Source organism: Rattus norvegicus, chromosome 2 (genome assembly GCF_036323735.1).
Source record: "Rattus norvegicus strain BN/NHsdMcwi chromosome 2, GRCr8, whole genome shotgun sequence".
Lineage (NCBI taxonomy): Eukaryota > Metazoa > Chordata > Mammalia > Rodentia > Muridae > Rattus > Rattus norvegicus.
Genome location: NC_086020.1, coordinates 173,080,033 through 173,096,771, shown reverse-complemented (window position 1 = coordinate 173,096,771; position 16,739 = coordinate 173,080,033). Strand labels below are relative to the sequence as shown.

At 47.6% G+C, this 16,739-nt stretch overlaps 1 protein-coding gene and 1 long non-coding RNA gene across 2 annotated transcripts in view; both read left to right on the top strand.

Annotated features, from left to right (window-relative positions):
- Nucleotides 1-16,739, top strand: part of LOC103691599 (uncharacterized) — a 143,115-nt gene that overhangs the window by 50,633 nt on the left and 75,743 nt on the right. The window lies entirely within an intron of this gene.
- On the top strand, nucleotides 2,991-7,245 carry Fdps-ps3 (farnesyl diphosphate synthase, pseudogene 3). The gene has a single exon (XM_063282903.1). The coding sequence runs from the start codon at nucleotides 6,308-6,310 to the stop codon at nucleotides 7,172-7,174; it is 867 nt and encodes a 288-aa protein (XP_063138973.1). The 5' UTR covers nucleotides 2,991-6,307; the 3' UTR covers nucleotides 7,175-7,245.

Below are 16,739 nucleotides of genomic sequence, written 5' to 3'. Positions count from 1 at the left end.
TGGAACTGGAGCTCTTCCTGCCTTTGCCTCCTGAGTGCTAGGACTATAAGCAGGGCCCCCATGCCTGGATTTGACTATGTTTTGGTGACTTAAAAAAAGGACTGACTAGGTCTTCTTGCTTAGAAAAGAGAACTAACAATAGATTATTCCTAAGAAGAGAAGAAGGGTGGCTCAGCCATATTCGTATCAGAATAACTGGATGTCTGGAGCACTTGGAGACCCTGATCAAGCTCTCGGGAGTGGGATACCCTACTGTGATTGTGATTATTGCCACAACTTCCATGGGAGTCAAATGAAGCAGGAACCTACAGGAGAGTTGCTGTCTTGTAAGAGATTTTCTCTTCTGTCTTTTGTTACTCCCTTTCTAAGCATCCATGGCCCTAACAGTATGGACACCTCTGAGAGCCAGATACAATGTAAGAACAGGCATCCAGTCCAGGCTGTAGAGTGCCAAGTATCTATCAGTTTCCTGGAGCTTCTCAGAAACACGCTATTCAGAAGACTGGGTTCTTAATAGGCAAGGGCCTGTGTTACTAAAAGTTCCTTTTTACTGAAAAGGGCACAGGAAAAAAACCCAGTAAAGCTGAGCCCAGCTCTTAAAGAAGGTTGATAAAACTGACAAAAACATATAATAAAGAAGTAGTTTATAGTGGCTCTCAAAAGACCAGGGCTTCTCTTTCTCCCCTTTAAAGGCAGAATTAATTAATTCACTCAGGCTTGAGCTCTGAACGCAACGTTAGTTCCGACTCGAGGGGTGTAGTTAAGTCCTCTGGACCCTGGATAAGTTTTCATTGAAGCAACACTATTTAAAACTGTGAATTTAGAACCCTCCTCAGACAGAATAGGGCACCATGAACAGGGAAGAAAAGCTAACTGCCAAGCTGTCCAAATAAGGGGACCTTGATGACAGAGAGGCCATCTCCTTCCCCCTCTGTGATGAGAATATGGATGCTACCAGGGTGTTCTAAGGACCTGTTTCCTTCTGCCTGTGCTCAGCCTAAGGCTGCACACTGTCCAGAAGCTGTGGGGTCCCAGCAGAGGGATTTTCCTCACTGGCCCCATGCTCTTCACATCCTGGCATGGACCACTGCAGAAGCTGTCTGGTTTATGTCTTCTAGAACTGAGTGTTCGAGGACTGAGGCATTCACAGTATGGCTTCCTGTGAATTCATTCATTGTCTTCCTGTGGGGCTAAATTCAGTGGGATCTCTAGGCAAGGCTCCTGTCCAATTTGACAGATTTCCTGGAAGGGGGTCGCAGGTTTCTGAGCATTTGACTGGAGTCTGGGTTGCTTGCTGTCCTGCCCATCTCTGGTTTGGGTGCATAGGCGAGCTCGCTCAGTGTGCCATTGACCAGCACTGACACCTGGGGCCTCACTGGAGGTGACTTCTGGCCTCTCTGGGTTTCCCCCTACTTTGCTTGCCCAGACCTGCCTAGCTTCCTCTTTCTCATCTGGCAGCAAGATTTTAGCTTTCCTCTTGCACAGACTGCTCAGCCTGGGACCCGGAGCAATGAGGGAAGCCCTGGGAATGTCTGGGTGGAAGGGAACTCATGCCATGAAAGCACTACGGAGACTGCATGACCTGTGCATGCAGATGAAGGGGAGTTTAAGATCGAACTCATTCAGTAATTCATTTATCCTATTAAAAATTTATCAATGGTTGATTGTACCCTGAGCACTGTTATAAGTGCAAGGCTCACAGCATTAAGCATACTTAATTTTATGGAAGTTATGATGGAACACGGGAAATAGACTTGCCAGGCATGCATAAAGCCCTGGTGCCGACCCCCACACTCATAAACCAAAACAGTAAAATGGGGAAAATAAGAATTTCATGGAGAGAGAGAGAGAGAGAGAGAGAGAGAGAGAGAGAGAGAGAGAGAGAACGAAGGTGGAGAATCAAAGTAGATGATCATCATGATTTTTAGATGCAGCAAAGGAAGGCATCACCAAGGAGGGGATAGTGATGGTCTCAGGATGTTAGGAAACAAATCTGCTTATCTGTGGATTCGGTAGATAGCTTTTGAAATGTAGGAGTGTCCGACACAAAGGCCCTGGGGTAGAAAGATGCCTGGTGTGTGCTTGGCAGCCAATGGGAAGGAGGGAGAGAGTAGGGGAGGTGAGGAGTGAGGAGGTGAGGAGTGGGGAGGTGAGGAATGGGGAGGTGAGGAGTGAGGAGGTGAGGAGTGGGGAGGTGAGGAGTTGGGAGGTGAGGAGTGAGGAGTGAGGAGGTAAGGAGTGAGGAGTGGGGAGGTGAGGAGTGAGGAGGTGAGGAGTGGGGAGGTGAGGAATGGGGAGGTGAGGAGTGAGGAGGTGAGGAGTGGGGAGGTGAGGAGTTGGGAGGTGAGGAGTGAGGAGTAAGGAGGTAAGGAGTGAGGAGTGGGGAGGTGAGGAGTGAGGAGTGAGGAGTGGGGAGGTGAGGAGTTAGGAGTGGGGAGGTAAGGAGTGAGGAGGTGAGGAGTTAGGAGTGGGGAGGTGAGGAGTGAGGAGTGAAGAGGGAGGAGTGAGGAGTGGGGAGGTGAGGAGTGAGGAGTGGGGAGGTAAGGAGTGAGGAGGTGAGGAGTTAGGAGTGGGGAGGTGAGGAGTAGGGAGGTGAGGAGTGAGGAGTAGGGAGGTAAGGAATGGGGAGGTGAGGAGTGAGGAGTGGGGAGGTAAGGAGTGGGGAGGTGAGGAGTGAGGAGTGGGGAGGTGAGGAGTGAGGAGTGGGGAGGTGAGGAGTGAGGAGTGAGGAGGTGAGTGGGGAGGTGAGGAATGGGGAGCTGAGGGGTAGGGAGTCGAGGAGTGAGGAAGTGAGGAGGTGAGGATTGTGGTGGTCAGGAGTGAGGAGGTGAGGAGTGAGGAGGTGAGGAGTGAGGAGGTGAGGAGTGAGGAGTGGGAAGGTGAGGATTGAGAAGAGGGGTGGGGAGGTGAGGGGTAGGGAGTGGGGAGATGAGAAGTGGGGCCACTCAGACTCCTCCGACTGTGGGAGGAAATGAAGTGGACACATCTATCTGTTAAGGCGGCCATGACGAAGTGCCATATAGATAGAGGGAGTGTAAATGGCAGACACTTATTTATCCAAGCCTTGAAATCTGATATCCAAGATCAAGGTGCTAGCACGGTCTGGTCCTGTTGAGGACCTTCTACTGACCTTCTTCCAGTCATCTTCTACCTGCTTCATCTCCTCCTCTTATAAGGATGCTAACCCCATCAGGAGAGCCCGCTCAGGGCTTCACTGACTGCGATCACTTTCCAGAGAATTCATTCCCTAGCCCCACTGCACTGGGGGCCGAGCTTCCATTTGCTAATGTTGGGTTGCAAACATTCACTCTGCAGCAGGAGCTCCTGAAGGGGTTTAAACACTGAGAACATTAATCCAAAGTGTTTTGCCCTTGCTAAGTCTACAATGCCCTCTCCCTGCCCCCCCGCATCTCTGTGTTTCCAGATGCTGCCCTGGACTCTTTCTTGGGAACTTTTGGTGACATCGACATGGGTTTTACTTGAGAAATTTCAGAGGAATAGGAGCTGGAGAGATGGCTCACTAAAGTGCTTGTATGCAAAAAGGAGGGCCTGAGCCATCCTCAGAACCCACATGAAAACTAGGTGTGGCGACATGTACCTGTAATCTGCGCAACAAGGTGAAATGGGTGGATCCTTGGGCTCATCAGCTAGCCAGCCTGATCTAATTGGTGAGCCCCAGGCCAGTGAAGGATCCTGTCTCAAAAACACAAGGTGAGTATCTGAGTAACAATGTGTAAGATTGTCCTCTGGCTTCAACACAAGTTCATACACAAACTCTCACATACATGAGCATGCAATACACACGCACACACACGTACACACACAGGCACACTGAATACACACACACACACACACACATGCACACATATGCATTCACACACATGCATACATATGTACACACATACAGGAATACACACATGCACACACAGGCACACTGAATACACACTCACATACACACATGCACACAAACATGCACACACATGCATACATATGTACACACATACAGGAATACACACATACAGGAATCACACTTGCACATACATATATACACCCAGGCATACTGAACACACAAACACACCCACACACACAGAAAAACAAACTTGGATTCCCATCCCTGTGCTGCTTGGTGGTTTATGCAAATCTTTGCTATTTCTCCACAAGAAGAGACAGTGATTTTCTGCTTCTGAAGTTCACTGACAGCAGCTTTGAAGCTTTCCTGTGCTTGTACTTAGCTTAGCCGGTCTTAGGGAGCAGTGGGGAGTTGCCTGGCTACTGCTCTGACTGTAGATTAGGCCAAAAGGCTGCAGCTTCAGACATAGTAATCGCAAACTAGGCCTGGCTCGATTGAGGAGCTTGGCATCCAAGATCAGGGATAAACCTTGATTCTGTCCGGACCTTTGCTGCAGTAATCAGGGCAGGGATAATGCTCTGCGAGTTCAGAAGCAACAACAAAAACTACCTTGAATTGTAAACCACACAGCTATTCTTTCCTGTCTTTGGGGTTTAGTAAAGCAACCTTATCTTCAGCTGGGGCTGTGTCTCAACGGGTAGAGTTCTTACCTAGCATGAACGAAGCCCTGGCTTTCATCCCCGACACTGCAGAACCCAGATGTGGTAGCACACATCTCTACTTCTAGTGCTTAGTATGTAGAGGCAGGAGAATTGGACGTTCAAGGTCATCTTCCTTTACCTGGAGAGTTTGAGACCAGTCTGAGATATTCGAGAACTATCGCAAAACAAAGCAGAAAACCCAAACCCAGCAACCATCAAGTGCCCGCCTCAGTGTCCAGCCAGCTCTGTGAGAACCCTCACCAGGGCTGAATTAGCCACCCTTTCTAAAATAGAAGGGACTATTTTCCAGGAGAAACTACACTGATGGTTTGGAAGTGCTGGAGAGGCAGACCGCAAGGCAACTCCGACACAGCAGGGCAGACACTGTCCTCCCTTCACTCGGATTGTCTGCTTTCCATCCCAGACCGTCCCCGCTAGGTGGAGGATGAACTCAGGATTTCTGGGCCAGCCTCTGCTGCATGTGCTCTTGGGGACTCATCATCAGAGACGAGCTTGTTCCACTCACCTTATGACTAGATCCAGGTCAGGCCAGTGTTGACCTGCAGCGGCACAGAAAGCAGAATGCTCTAAGACCTCAGGCTTGTGATTCTCTGTGAAGTGTGGCTATTTGTAGGATCCATGTGCAGAGATGGCTGTCATTACTACGCAAACTCACCAAGAGAACCCCAGTTGTGCCTCAGGAAGCCATCGGCTGACTAGAACTATATTGCCTGGCAGGTGCAGGAAGTGAGCTGAGGCCCACTGAGCTTCTAGGATGGCTTTTATTTCCTGGTGCAGGCAAAAATCTTTTTTCTTTCCTGCCCTTCGCCACTTCTTCTGTTTTCTGCTTTTGTATGAAATAGCTGGAGCTGAAGCAGTTTTTTTGTGAGCATGAGTGTATGCTTTTATAACGTAACAAAACCGTCCTGGTCGTCTGGGTCTCAAATCTGGAGGTAGCATATCTCCATTTAACAAATATCCATGGTGCCTTTGTGTTCTGTGTACCAGTTGTGTATATACACACACACATAATACTGAACAAATTTTTGACATGCTGGGTCATACATTCTACAGATGTAATAGTCAATACACAAGCTTTGATCCCGGAGTTTCTAGGGCTGCAATGGATGAGAGAGGAAGGCAGTATATTCATTCAGACCTGTCCCCGGCCTGAGCTGGACTTGGCTGAGTTCTGAGGAGGGGAAGAGTGATGGTTCAATCAGGTCTGGCCTATATCAAACTCCTCACCTGGTCTCTGAATGGATCTGGCTGTGGTGACGGCATGGCTGCCAGAGGCAGTAGATGACCACAAAGAATCATTTCTGGCCACACCCGTGGAACTGCACACATGAACTCTGGGTAGCTGTGACAACTTGTATAAAACCAAACTCCATCATGGATCAGGGAGCTGGGTACACACGTCTGCCCTTAGTTATGGAACAATTGGGAGTTGGTAGCCTCTGGGATGTGAAGGGTCTGTTTTCTCCAGCAGTGGACTATGCATTGAAAGCACAAATTGAGCCTGGCAGAATCCGTGTTGAAGCACAGAACATTTAGCTCCTCTGTCAGAATGAATGGGGACCAGAAATTGGATGTTTATAACCAAGAAAAGCAGAATTTCATCCAGCACTTCTCCCAGATCATCAAGGTGCTAACTGGGGGTGAACTGGGACACTGAGAGACAGAAGATGCTATTAGCTGGCTCAAGGAGGTCCTGGAGTATGTCGCTGTAGTAGGCAAGTACAATCGGGGTCTGATGGTGGTACAGGCCTTCCAGGAGCTGGTGGAGCTGAGGAAACAGGATGCTGAGAGACTTCAGTGGGCCCTGACTGTGGGCTGCTGTGTAGAACTGCTCCATGCTTTCTTCCTCGTGTCAGATGACATCATGGACTCTTCCCACACTCGCCGGGCGCAGATCTGCTGGTATCAGAAGCCGGGCATAGGCTTGGATGCCATCAACGATGCTCTGCTTTTGGAAGCCTCTATCTACCGCCTGCTTAAGTTCTACTGCAGGGAGCAGCCCTACTACCTCAACCTGCTGGAGCTCTTTCTACAGAGTTCCTATCAGACTGAGATCGGGCAGACTCTCGATCTCATCACAGCACCCCAGGGCCATGTGGATCTTGGTAGATACACTGAAAAGAGGTGCAAATCTATTGTCAAGTACAAGAGAGCTCTCTACGCTTTCTACCTGCCTACGGGGCTGTCATGTACATGGCAGGGATTGATGAAGGAAAGCGATAATGCTCTGGAGATCCTGCTGGAGATGGGCGAGTTCTTTCAGGTCTGGGATGACTACCTTGATCTCTTTGCAGACCCCAATGTGACTGGAAAGGTCGGCACTGACATCCAGGACGACAAATGCAGCTGGCTGGTGGTTCAGTGTCTGCTACGAGCCACTCCTCAGCAGCGCCAGATCTTAGAGAATTATGGGCAGAAGGACCCAGAAAAAGTGGCGCGGGTGAAAGCACTGTATGAGGAGCTGGATCTGCAGAGTGTGTTCTTCAAGTACGAGGAAGACAGTTACAACCGCCTCAAGAGTCTCATAGAGCAGTGCTCCGCGCCCCTGCCCCCATCCATCTTCCTGGAACTAGCAAACAAGATCTACAAGCGGAGAAAGTGACCTCGAATTGTAGAGGCTGCAAGGGAGGGGTCTCAATAAATTATTGTTCAACAACAACAACAACAAAGAAAGCACAAATTGAAGGATTTTAAGCAAAAAAGGACACAATGTCGGGTGGATATGGGAAGAGGCGGGGATGGATTGGAACAACCAAGAATAATGACAATTTGTGGGGGGCCTTCCTGTCTAACAACTGCAAAAAGAGAGAAAGAAGAGAGGGGGAGGAGAGAAAGAGAGGGAGAGAGAGAGGGAGAGAGGGAGAGAGGGAAAGAGGGAAAGAGAGAGGGAGGGAGGGAGAGGAGAAGAGAGGAAGAGAGAGAGGGAGAGAGAGAGGGAGAGAGGGAGAGGAGAAGAGAGGAAGAGAGAGAGGGAGAGAGAGAGGGAGAGAGGGAGAGAGGGAGAGAGGGAGAGAGAGGGAGAGAGGGAGAGAGGGAGAGAGGGAGGGAGAGGAGGAGAGAGGAAGAGAGAGAGGAGAGAGAGAGGGAGAGAGGGAGAGGAGAAGAGAGGAAGAGAGAGGGAGAGAGAAAGGGAGAGAGGAAGAGAGGAAGAAAGGAAGAGAGAGAGGGAGAGAGGGGGAAAGGGAGGGAGGGAGGGAGAGAGAGAGAGAGAGAGAGAGAGAGAGAGAGAGAGAGAGAGAGAGAGATACAAGCAAAGAAGGAAATCCATTCCTAGTACTGAGATTTTTGTTCGTTAGACTCTGGTGTCTAGTAGAAACTTTGTTGCCCTGTTAAAGTTTTAACTCTGTCCCTGTCTCTGTCTCTGTCTCTCTGTCTGTCTGTCTGTCTGTCTCTCTCTCTCTCTCTCTCTCTCGTGTGTGTGTGTGTGTGTGTGTGTGTGTGTGTGTGTAAGCTTTGTCAGTAGTAGGTTTCCACATGTCTTTTTTGAAAGGTATTTAGGTATCTTTCTTAGACAGAAGGCAAAAGTGGCAGTTGGAGTCAAGGTGAGGACACAGGTCACTACAGCATCTCCTGATGCTGAGGGCTGGAATGAAAGTCTCGGGGTGGATAAGACAGGAGATTTTAAGACAGAGGCATTCCCATTCATGTCTATGAAGAGAACCTGGGCTCTAGGTAGGCACCTTGGGAAGGGCGTTGCCTGCAGAGAAGAAAGGTTCCCTGGAGGGCCCCAATGGTCCCCTGCGTTGACTCATTTGCAGACTATCCAACCTCAGAAGGACCAGCCACTGACCTGGCAGAGACATGAGAAGATGGGACAAGAGAGATGGCTTGGTTAGCCTGAGGTCCAGGGGAAGAAGAGTTGGCCAGTCTCCATGTTCTGTCATCTCAGGACTGTCCTGGATGTCGACGTTGTGCACACTGATGGACTCTGCATAGGGTGTGGTGGTGATTGATGGATGTCACGCTAGCAAGAGCCATAGACTGAAAAGGCCCACGCTGGGGGGGTCTCTGCAAATGCCACAGCCAGCAGAGTGATGATCCAGATGAAACAAGATGGAAATCCGGTTCAATATGACCTAGTGAGCCAAGAGTCAAGGCTGCTTCAAGATTCTAGCCTCTGACACTATTTTATTGTTCAGACATATTTAAGTACAGTTCAATTTTGGGGAAAAGTTTCCTAGTAACAATATCTCAATCCCATGTGCACATTAAAATTTAATGCATGACTACATTGAAACAGTTTTGCGAAGTACATGTGACCTTTTCCATAAAGATGGGCTCTATATAGCTTAAGGGCTTAGGGGAGGACCAGGTAGAGGTCACCAGGCTACAAAGTATATGTGACATCTCCCTTAAGGACCAGTTCAATCTCCTGAGAAATAATACTCAAGATAAAGGTCTATGAAAGAAGAGTCTGAAATGAACGTAATCGTCTGGGGTATTGGGGTGTGACCTGGCCCTACAGAGAACACAGGTCACCAGGCCATTAACTGTATCCACTCCCAGCCTTATGGGTGGAAAAAGGGATATATCCCTTCTGTGGAAGAGACAAGCCTACATGTTTAACATTCCTGGTTTCTCTGGACCTTGTGCCCCCCACACCAACCTAGTGGGTTACTAGAAAATGTGTCAATATCTTGCAAAGAACCCAATGCCAAGACAACCCATTCTCTATTTACCCAAGGTTTACTTTTCCCTTCCTGTACGAAGCAATAGATTTATTAGGAGTACAGCATCCCTTCTTTGTCTTTCTTGTTTACCGTACTTTGTATGAAATAGCTGGAGCTCCAGCAACTGTTTTGTGAGAATGAGGATGAAGACTCTCCTATATTAAAGATGACAGATCAACAAGGTAGAGGGACTTGGAGTCACTGGCAGCAGTATGGAGGCACTGCGATAGTCTCCGATTTCACACTACCCCCACCTCATGACAGATGACTTTGGTTTTCTGATAATGTGATCCTTAATGAAACATACTAGTAGTATTCAAAACCTGCTTTCACCTACCCATGCCGAGCCCATGGGCAGAAAGCCAGCGGAGTAGCCAGTGGCTTACAGAAGGGTTACCCTTCTCCTTTGGTATCATTATGAGAGCGGAGCTCCTTCTCCCCCTCCCTTGTTCCTATCACAACACCGAAGGGCAAGAAGAAATGAGAAAGTTGATCCCACCCACTCACTGATGAACCCTAAGCCACTAAGGACCAGAGCTCAGCCTATGAGCCCATGCATGAAATTAGGCTTGAGTCCATTCTTAGAACCAGAAACAAGCACTCTCGTCTTCTGAATAACTGTCAAGTTTTGGCACCAGATTGACGTACTGTTAAGAGAGACACTCCTGGGAGGAAAGGGAGCTTTGGCTTAGTAGAGCTGGAGACAGGTTAGACAAACTGAGGGTGCCTCGGTGCTGTGCTGCAGAAAGAGGTCATCTCAGTTAACTGTCTGCAAAGCTAACTGCAGAGTTTCTAGATGCTTGCTGTATCTCCAAGATCTGACAAGTGCCGGGAGCCAGAGTGGAGTGCACAGCGAGTCACTGTTTGGAGAATAAACTTGGGCAAACAAGAATTTTGCCTTGTAGCAGTATGAGGAACGCCTGGAAGCATGCCAGGACTATCCAGAGGGAGTGAGCCCATGTTCTGAGAACAGCCTTCTGTAGATTCGCCTCTTAAACATGCAAACATATCACCTACTAAGTATGCTAAACTCAAATGTTAATGTCACAGAGCATTGAGTTTTCTTATAGAAAAGACATTTAGGTCACCTTTATAGAAAAGGTCATTTAGGTTGCCTAAGATAGCAAACCCCAATTGTCCTCTTCACGAACTGTCAGCAAGGAAATCAAGGCTCCAGTGCAGCTCCCCAGGGAAGGTGCGCCTGGCCTGTGTGAGGCACAGGTTCCACTCCTGCACTGGCAACTAAGTAGCAAGAGACGAAACAATGACATCTATGAATTTGCTGCATGTGATAGACAAGTGCTTCTCAATTCATGAGGCCGTCTTTTTTCACAAGACCTGGAGGCTTCCATGAGCTGGGGCTTAGTGGTCACATGAGGAACCAAACAAAGAATCCTCGGCTTTGGCTAGGGGAAGGAATACCAGTTATGTGATGCTGCTTGGAAGAAATAGTAATTCACAGAGTTTGTTACTGTCTTCAATTTATGACTATAGAATATATTGCTATGTAACTTCACTAACATTATACATCCATATATTTATATATATAAACATATTGGCATACCATGTATTCTTGTAAACACTGAAATATTACCAGTATATTGATCTAGTAAATTAACAAGTATAATGGAATAGTCTATTAATACATATTTATATTGATATAATATGAGTGCATATTACACTGATCAATAATGTTATAGATTATATATTGCATATTCAAATTGTATAATGTTATATATACTAAATTGTATAATAATACTCTCCTCACAGAACTCTAACACTGTGAGAAAGCCAACAGTTCTGTTTCTTTAAGGCCAGTGTTAATGAACCATGGCTTGTGAGTCAAATCTGGGCACTTGACTGTGTGTGTGTGTGTGTGTGTGTGTGTGTGTGTGTGTGTGTGTGTGTGGTCAGTAAGCTAACAATGGTTTTTATATTTGTCACAGTTACATTTTAAACAGTTATATAAATACCTTCAAAATATCTTGCCTACTGGCCTCAGAGTCTAAAATATTTAATATTTGTGTCTTTTAGAAAACTCTTGCCCACTCCAGATTTATGACTTTTTGAGACACGCTTCTTCTCATTTTGCTCTAAAGTGTGTAGGAAACCAACCTGTCTCCTGGTGGCAGTTTCCACTTTGGGGTGTAATGCTGGGGGACACACACACACACACACACACACACACACACACACACACTCACACACGCACACACCCTTTGTTGCTCTGGGCCGCATTCTATTGTGCTAGCCTCAAGCCCCTGAAGCAACAAGACTGACTTGGGTCTGGTTCCAGCCTCCTGACATGGTGCAGCCTCACCTGCATTGCACACTGGATCATCAGCCCGGGAATGTGGCTCTTAACTACAGAAAAGGTGACAGCTGTCAGCTCTTGCAGTGGGGTTCTATGGCTTGAAAGAGACCTCGGTATTGTGTGCTCATCTGAGCAATTGGAAGCTGGACTCGTCACATCTTTTTCAGCAAATGACACTGGGACAGCATGGGCCCCATCCATCATCATGTTCTCCTTATGAAAATGGCTTCCAGTCATAGCTAATTAGTCTTCCAACGTACGAACAGTCAGAAGTAAAGCAACTCCGAGGGCTTCAACACCTTTCTCAGTGAAGTCCAGAGGTATCTGATCTTCTCTGCCTTTTAATTAGAGCCCTTTCATCTGTGCCAGAGTGTTCTTGTGGTGAGAGGCACAGCTGGCTGGTTCTGCCCTCCTTTCTCAGTACTGGAGAAGGCAGAGCAACTGCAGAGAAGCGGGTGAAACCTTGGAAGTTCTGGAACTCAATACGGTTGGCTGGTGGCTCCTCACGTGCAGATACTGTTGAAGGATTGGTAGTACACTGGGAGTGTATTGATTAGACACACTTAGTGGGTGGAAAAATTAAAACAAATGTTCCATCTCGCAGCTGAAGATCTGTGGTTCACACTTTAACTTGGGCTCAGCTTTCTCTTTGGGCTTCCTCAGTGGTGTGCCTGAATGTTGAGGCTGCGGTGGTGTCACTCTGGCCCCGGCTGCTCCCGTGCCTCAGGACTTGGTAGGAAGAGAACACTAAGCACCTATTCAGGGTTTCTGTTCTCAGCAGGCTAGCCCAGGCTATGCACACGGCAGAGGCAGGGCTCTCAAAGAGGGAATATTGATGTGTGTATATTTATGTGTGTACGTGTGTGCATCTTCTGTGGAGGCCAGAGGTCAACCTCAAGTGTTATTCCTTAAGAACTAGCTCGCCTCTCTCTCTCTCTCTCTCTCTCTCTCTCTCTCTCTCTCTCTCTCTCAAAACAAGGTCTTTTACTAGCCTGGGGCTCACCAATTAGGCCAAGCACTAGGGATCTTCCTGTCTCTGTCTCCCTATCACTAGGATTACAAACACCACCATGGTTGACTTTTTGTTTTGTTTTCCTGGGTTCTGGGTCTCAAACTCAGGTCTTCATGCCTAAGTACTTTACTGATTGAGCTAATCATAGCCCCATGCAAGGAGTTTTAAAACCAAGGCTTACAATTGGTGTATTAGGTCTAGTGGCCCAAAGAGCTCACAGGGCAGCTCCAGATCTGGAAGATGGGAGCACGGACTCTGCCTCTCAAGGTACAAGCTTCAGAGTCAGATGACAGGGGCCTGGCTGCAGGATGAGGAAGACCATGTCCCATGTTCCACAGTCTGCCGCTAAGACATATAGGAGCACACGTGCTATAGACATATAGGAGACAACCATGCCAGGGCAGCTGACGTGGGAAGAGTCAGGACTATGATCTGCATGCTGTGGGACTGATTAGGAGAACCCAGTGACCTCCATCAGAGCAGAGAGACGGTGCCACGGTTTGTCCCTGGACTTCTTTTCAGCCAGCAGAGGGTCAGGATTGGGGGAGGGAGGGAGAGAACAGAGGCTGTGTGGGAATCTTTGTGATTTAGACAAGAAAGAGAGTGCTTTCCATCCACAGGAGATCCTGAGTGGGGTAAAAAGCTTGTTTTTTTTTTTTTTGACAAACCAGCAGGAAAGACTTTTTAACCAATGGGCAGTATAGTTTGCTGTGACCATGAACTTAGGAGGCAGAGGGACATGCCTTCTAGTTGTACAACAACTCCATCCTAACTGTGTGACTTTAAGCAAATCACTTCTGACTGAGGCCCGGTCCCTTTCTTTGTGGTGCTGGGGATTGACTGCAGGGCCTCATGCATGAGTGCTCAAGCACTGAGCTGCCTCCCCAGCCCAAGGCTTAGTCTCTGTATCTGTAAAATAAGGGCAACAACATACCCAAGAGGGTACAGGGAGTATTAAAGGCAATGGAACAGCCTTGACCATTCAGGGAGAGTCCAACCTTTGTAGTCTTGGCCATTCTGCTGAACAATCCTAGTGTGTGTGTGTGTGTGTGTGTGTGTGTGTGTGTGTGTGTGTATGCATGCATGTATGTATTTGCAGTGATATTCAGGAATAAAGATCAAACACAGAACCATGCATGCTAAGCAAGCAGTCCCCTGCTGAGCTGTACACCAAGTCCTCTTCTTGCCTTCTATTTTGAGAGATGTCTCCATTAAGTTGCCAAGGCTGGCTTTGAACTTACTCTGCGTCCAATGCAATCCTTAAGCTTGCAATCCTCCAGTCTTAGCCTCCTGAAGAGCTGGAAGGTCAGGCCTGTGTTACTGGGCTCCGCTCCCTGGCACCATGGACCATTTTGGTTTCCACGTCTCATGAACACTAAGTAGACCAAACCTGCCTCTTGAAGCACTCTCCCCTCCTTTTCCTATCTGCCCAGTCATCCATTAGCCTCCCAGGCAGTCATCAAGTCATATGAAATGCACCCCCTTGTTCTCATTCCATTTCCCATTGACTGCAGAACTGGGGTTCTCACCTGCTGCACTGTAGCTTCTTGTCTTTTGCTGCCTGCAAGCTCTTGCTGCCTTGACACTTGCAGGCATTGTTGCCAAGTTAAATCTTCAACACTGATCCTTTGGTAATAAGCATCGGTAGACCAGAACCCTAGAACGTAGGCTGCTGAAGAAGGATGTGTGTTAATCCTGAGGCTAACCTCAGCTACACAGTGAGATCTTGCCTCAAACCAAACCAAACCAAACCAAACCAAACCAAACCAAACTAAACTAAAAAAACAAAACAAAACAAAACAAAACAAAAAAACAAAAACAAAAAAAAAATCAAGAAAAGTATCAACCCCTCCACAGTGCCACATGACTTGACAGGTGACATTTCAACCCTGAGCCTAGTATTAAGAAAGGTTTCTACCACCCAATTATTAGACTTATTTTCCAAGACTCCTAGCAAAGTCATTTTGTCTTAAATTTTTGTGTGTCAATCTTTTGTTCCCAGTTAGAATTAAGTGTCCAGTACAGAGGCTGAGTACTAGTGTGAAATGATCCTGAATTAATTTCTTTACTTACTGCTGTGACAAAACAAAGGCAGGGAAGGGAAAGGGAAGGGAAGGGAAGGGAAGGAAGGAAGGAAGGGAGGAAGGAAGGAAAAGGGGAAGGGAGGTTTATTCTGTTTGCCAGTACAATGTACCAGGTGGAAAGGGAGTGGAGGCAGGGGCGTGGGGCAGCTGCTCTTGTTAGCTGTAGTCAGGATGAAGACTCATCAAACACTGACGCTCAGCTGAGCCCCCTTTCTACCCTCTCTCTTTTTCTCAGTCTGCAGCCCCAGACCAGGTAATAGTGCCACACTCATTCAGGGTGGGCACTTCCTCAGTTCCTCCCTGGAAACTCCCTCATAGAAGTGTGTCTCCTTGGTGATTCCAAAACAGCCAAGCTCACAGTGATTTACTATCACAGACCCACAGAGCCATAAGCAAAAACAAACAAACAAACAAACAAACAAACAAACAAACCGTAAAACTTGCTGGCCTCTGCTCTTATGGGCAGATACATATGACAGATGACTTCTCTTTCCTGTAGATCTGTTTATTAGTATTACCAGCAAAGGCATGTGGAGTGAATGTTCAGTTACAGACCTTTAAGCATCCAGTCCTAAGATTTTTCTTCTCTGCAGAGAGGCTACTCCCTCTTTGGCTGACCTGGATGAACCTGGGCAGTGCTCTCAGGTCTGCATGCAAACTCCTAGAAAGCTTGTCTGACGGCACTTGGTCCTTTCTAATAGCACTGACCCACCTGTCCTGTGCTCCTCTTCTGTTTCAGGTAGGTCTTCACATCTGAGTGGGCTGTGCATCTGATATGCATGCTATGATTATTGCCCGGCCACCATCTGCCCTCAGCACCCAGGGGGTACTATTAGGCTGGGAGCACGTTCTCTGACTGTCCCTTTTCTCCCACCCAGATGGGACTCTAGTGCGTCTCTCATGGCATTTGCCATCATGTGTTCTGATCACTGCTTTCCTTCTGGCATTTTCCCACCGAGCTGTGAGCATCCACTGCTGGGTTGCTGTCTTCTTCATTAAAGCACTCCAGCATCTGGAATGACACTAGAGACAGGCACTGGCTTTTGGAATTAAAAAAAAGGGGAGCCATGGATTTACTGAGCATGGTGCTATTCCCTTATCCCAACAGGCAGAAGCCAGAGGCAGGAGGATTCCAACTTCAAGGCCAAGACTACATACTACACACTACATACTACATACTACATATTACACACGGCACACAACACGCTACATACTACAAAGTGATACCTTGCCTTTAAAACAAAGAGTTGTTAGCTAATTATTCGCCTGATTAAAATATTGGAACTCCCCCTGGTGACACTCTTTTGTCCCCTATTATATGAAGTATAGCCATTTACTGTTGTTCTCTCTATTACTACTCTGTATCTCTGCTCATCAATAAATACTGGCCAGATTTTATACAACTGTGGTTACCAGAGAGAGCCTGAGCTAGCCTTGACAAGGTCACGTGGGGAGAGCTTCAGGTATCCCAGGAAAGCAGCAGCTGGTTTTCTTTACCCACGCTTCTCTCTTGAACCAAAAGCTCCTCTAACAAGCAGCCCCCGCCCCCTTCCCCCTCTGTGAATTAAGCATTTCAAGGACAGCCTGCGCACTGAATAAAGACTTGGGGTGAAATGAGAGCACATTCATAGCCATCTGCATGAATCAAGCCCAGGCCCGCCTGCCATTCCACACTTACCCAGCATCAATAATACTAAATGTTTGGACATGGAGCCCATCTACCAAATGTCGGGATAATATAACGCGCACGCACATTATCAGAAGTGGGAAACAGCATCCTGAAAATTGTCTAACTCATTGCAAATGGGAAGGAAGACCCCTGTTTATCAGACAACTTCTTTCCTCAGTCACGTCTCCCCCTAAAGCTGATTGCTACTGGAGCCTGCTCGTGTCCTCCCAGAGAAGTCATATTGCAATCAACACACTCTGCTTAGCTGCCCATGATCGGGTTCTTCAAGGCAGATAAATTAGAGACAGGCTATAAATGGGTCAGCAGTAGCAGCGGCAGCCCAGATCAGGCAGTAACTCGGATGCATTCTACCCAAGGTTTCTGTTTCCCTTGCAGATGCAGCTTCTGCAGGAGCCCC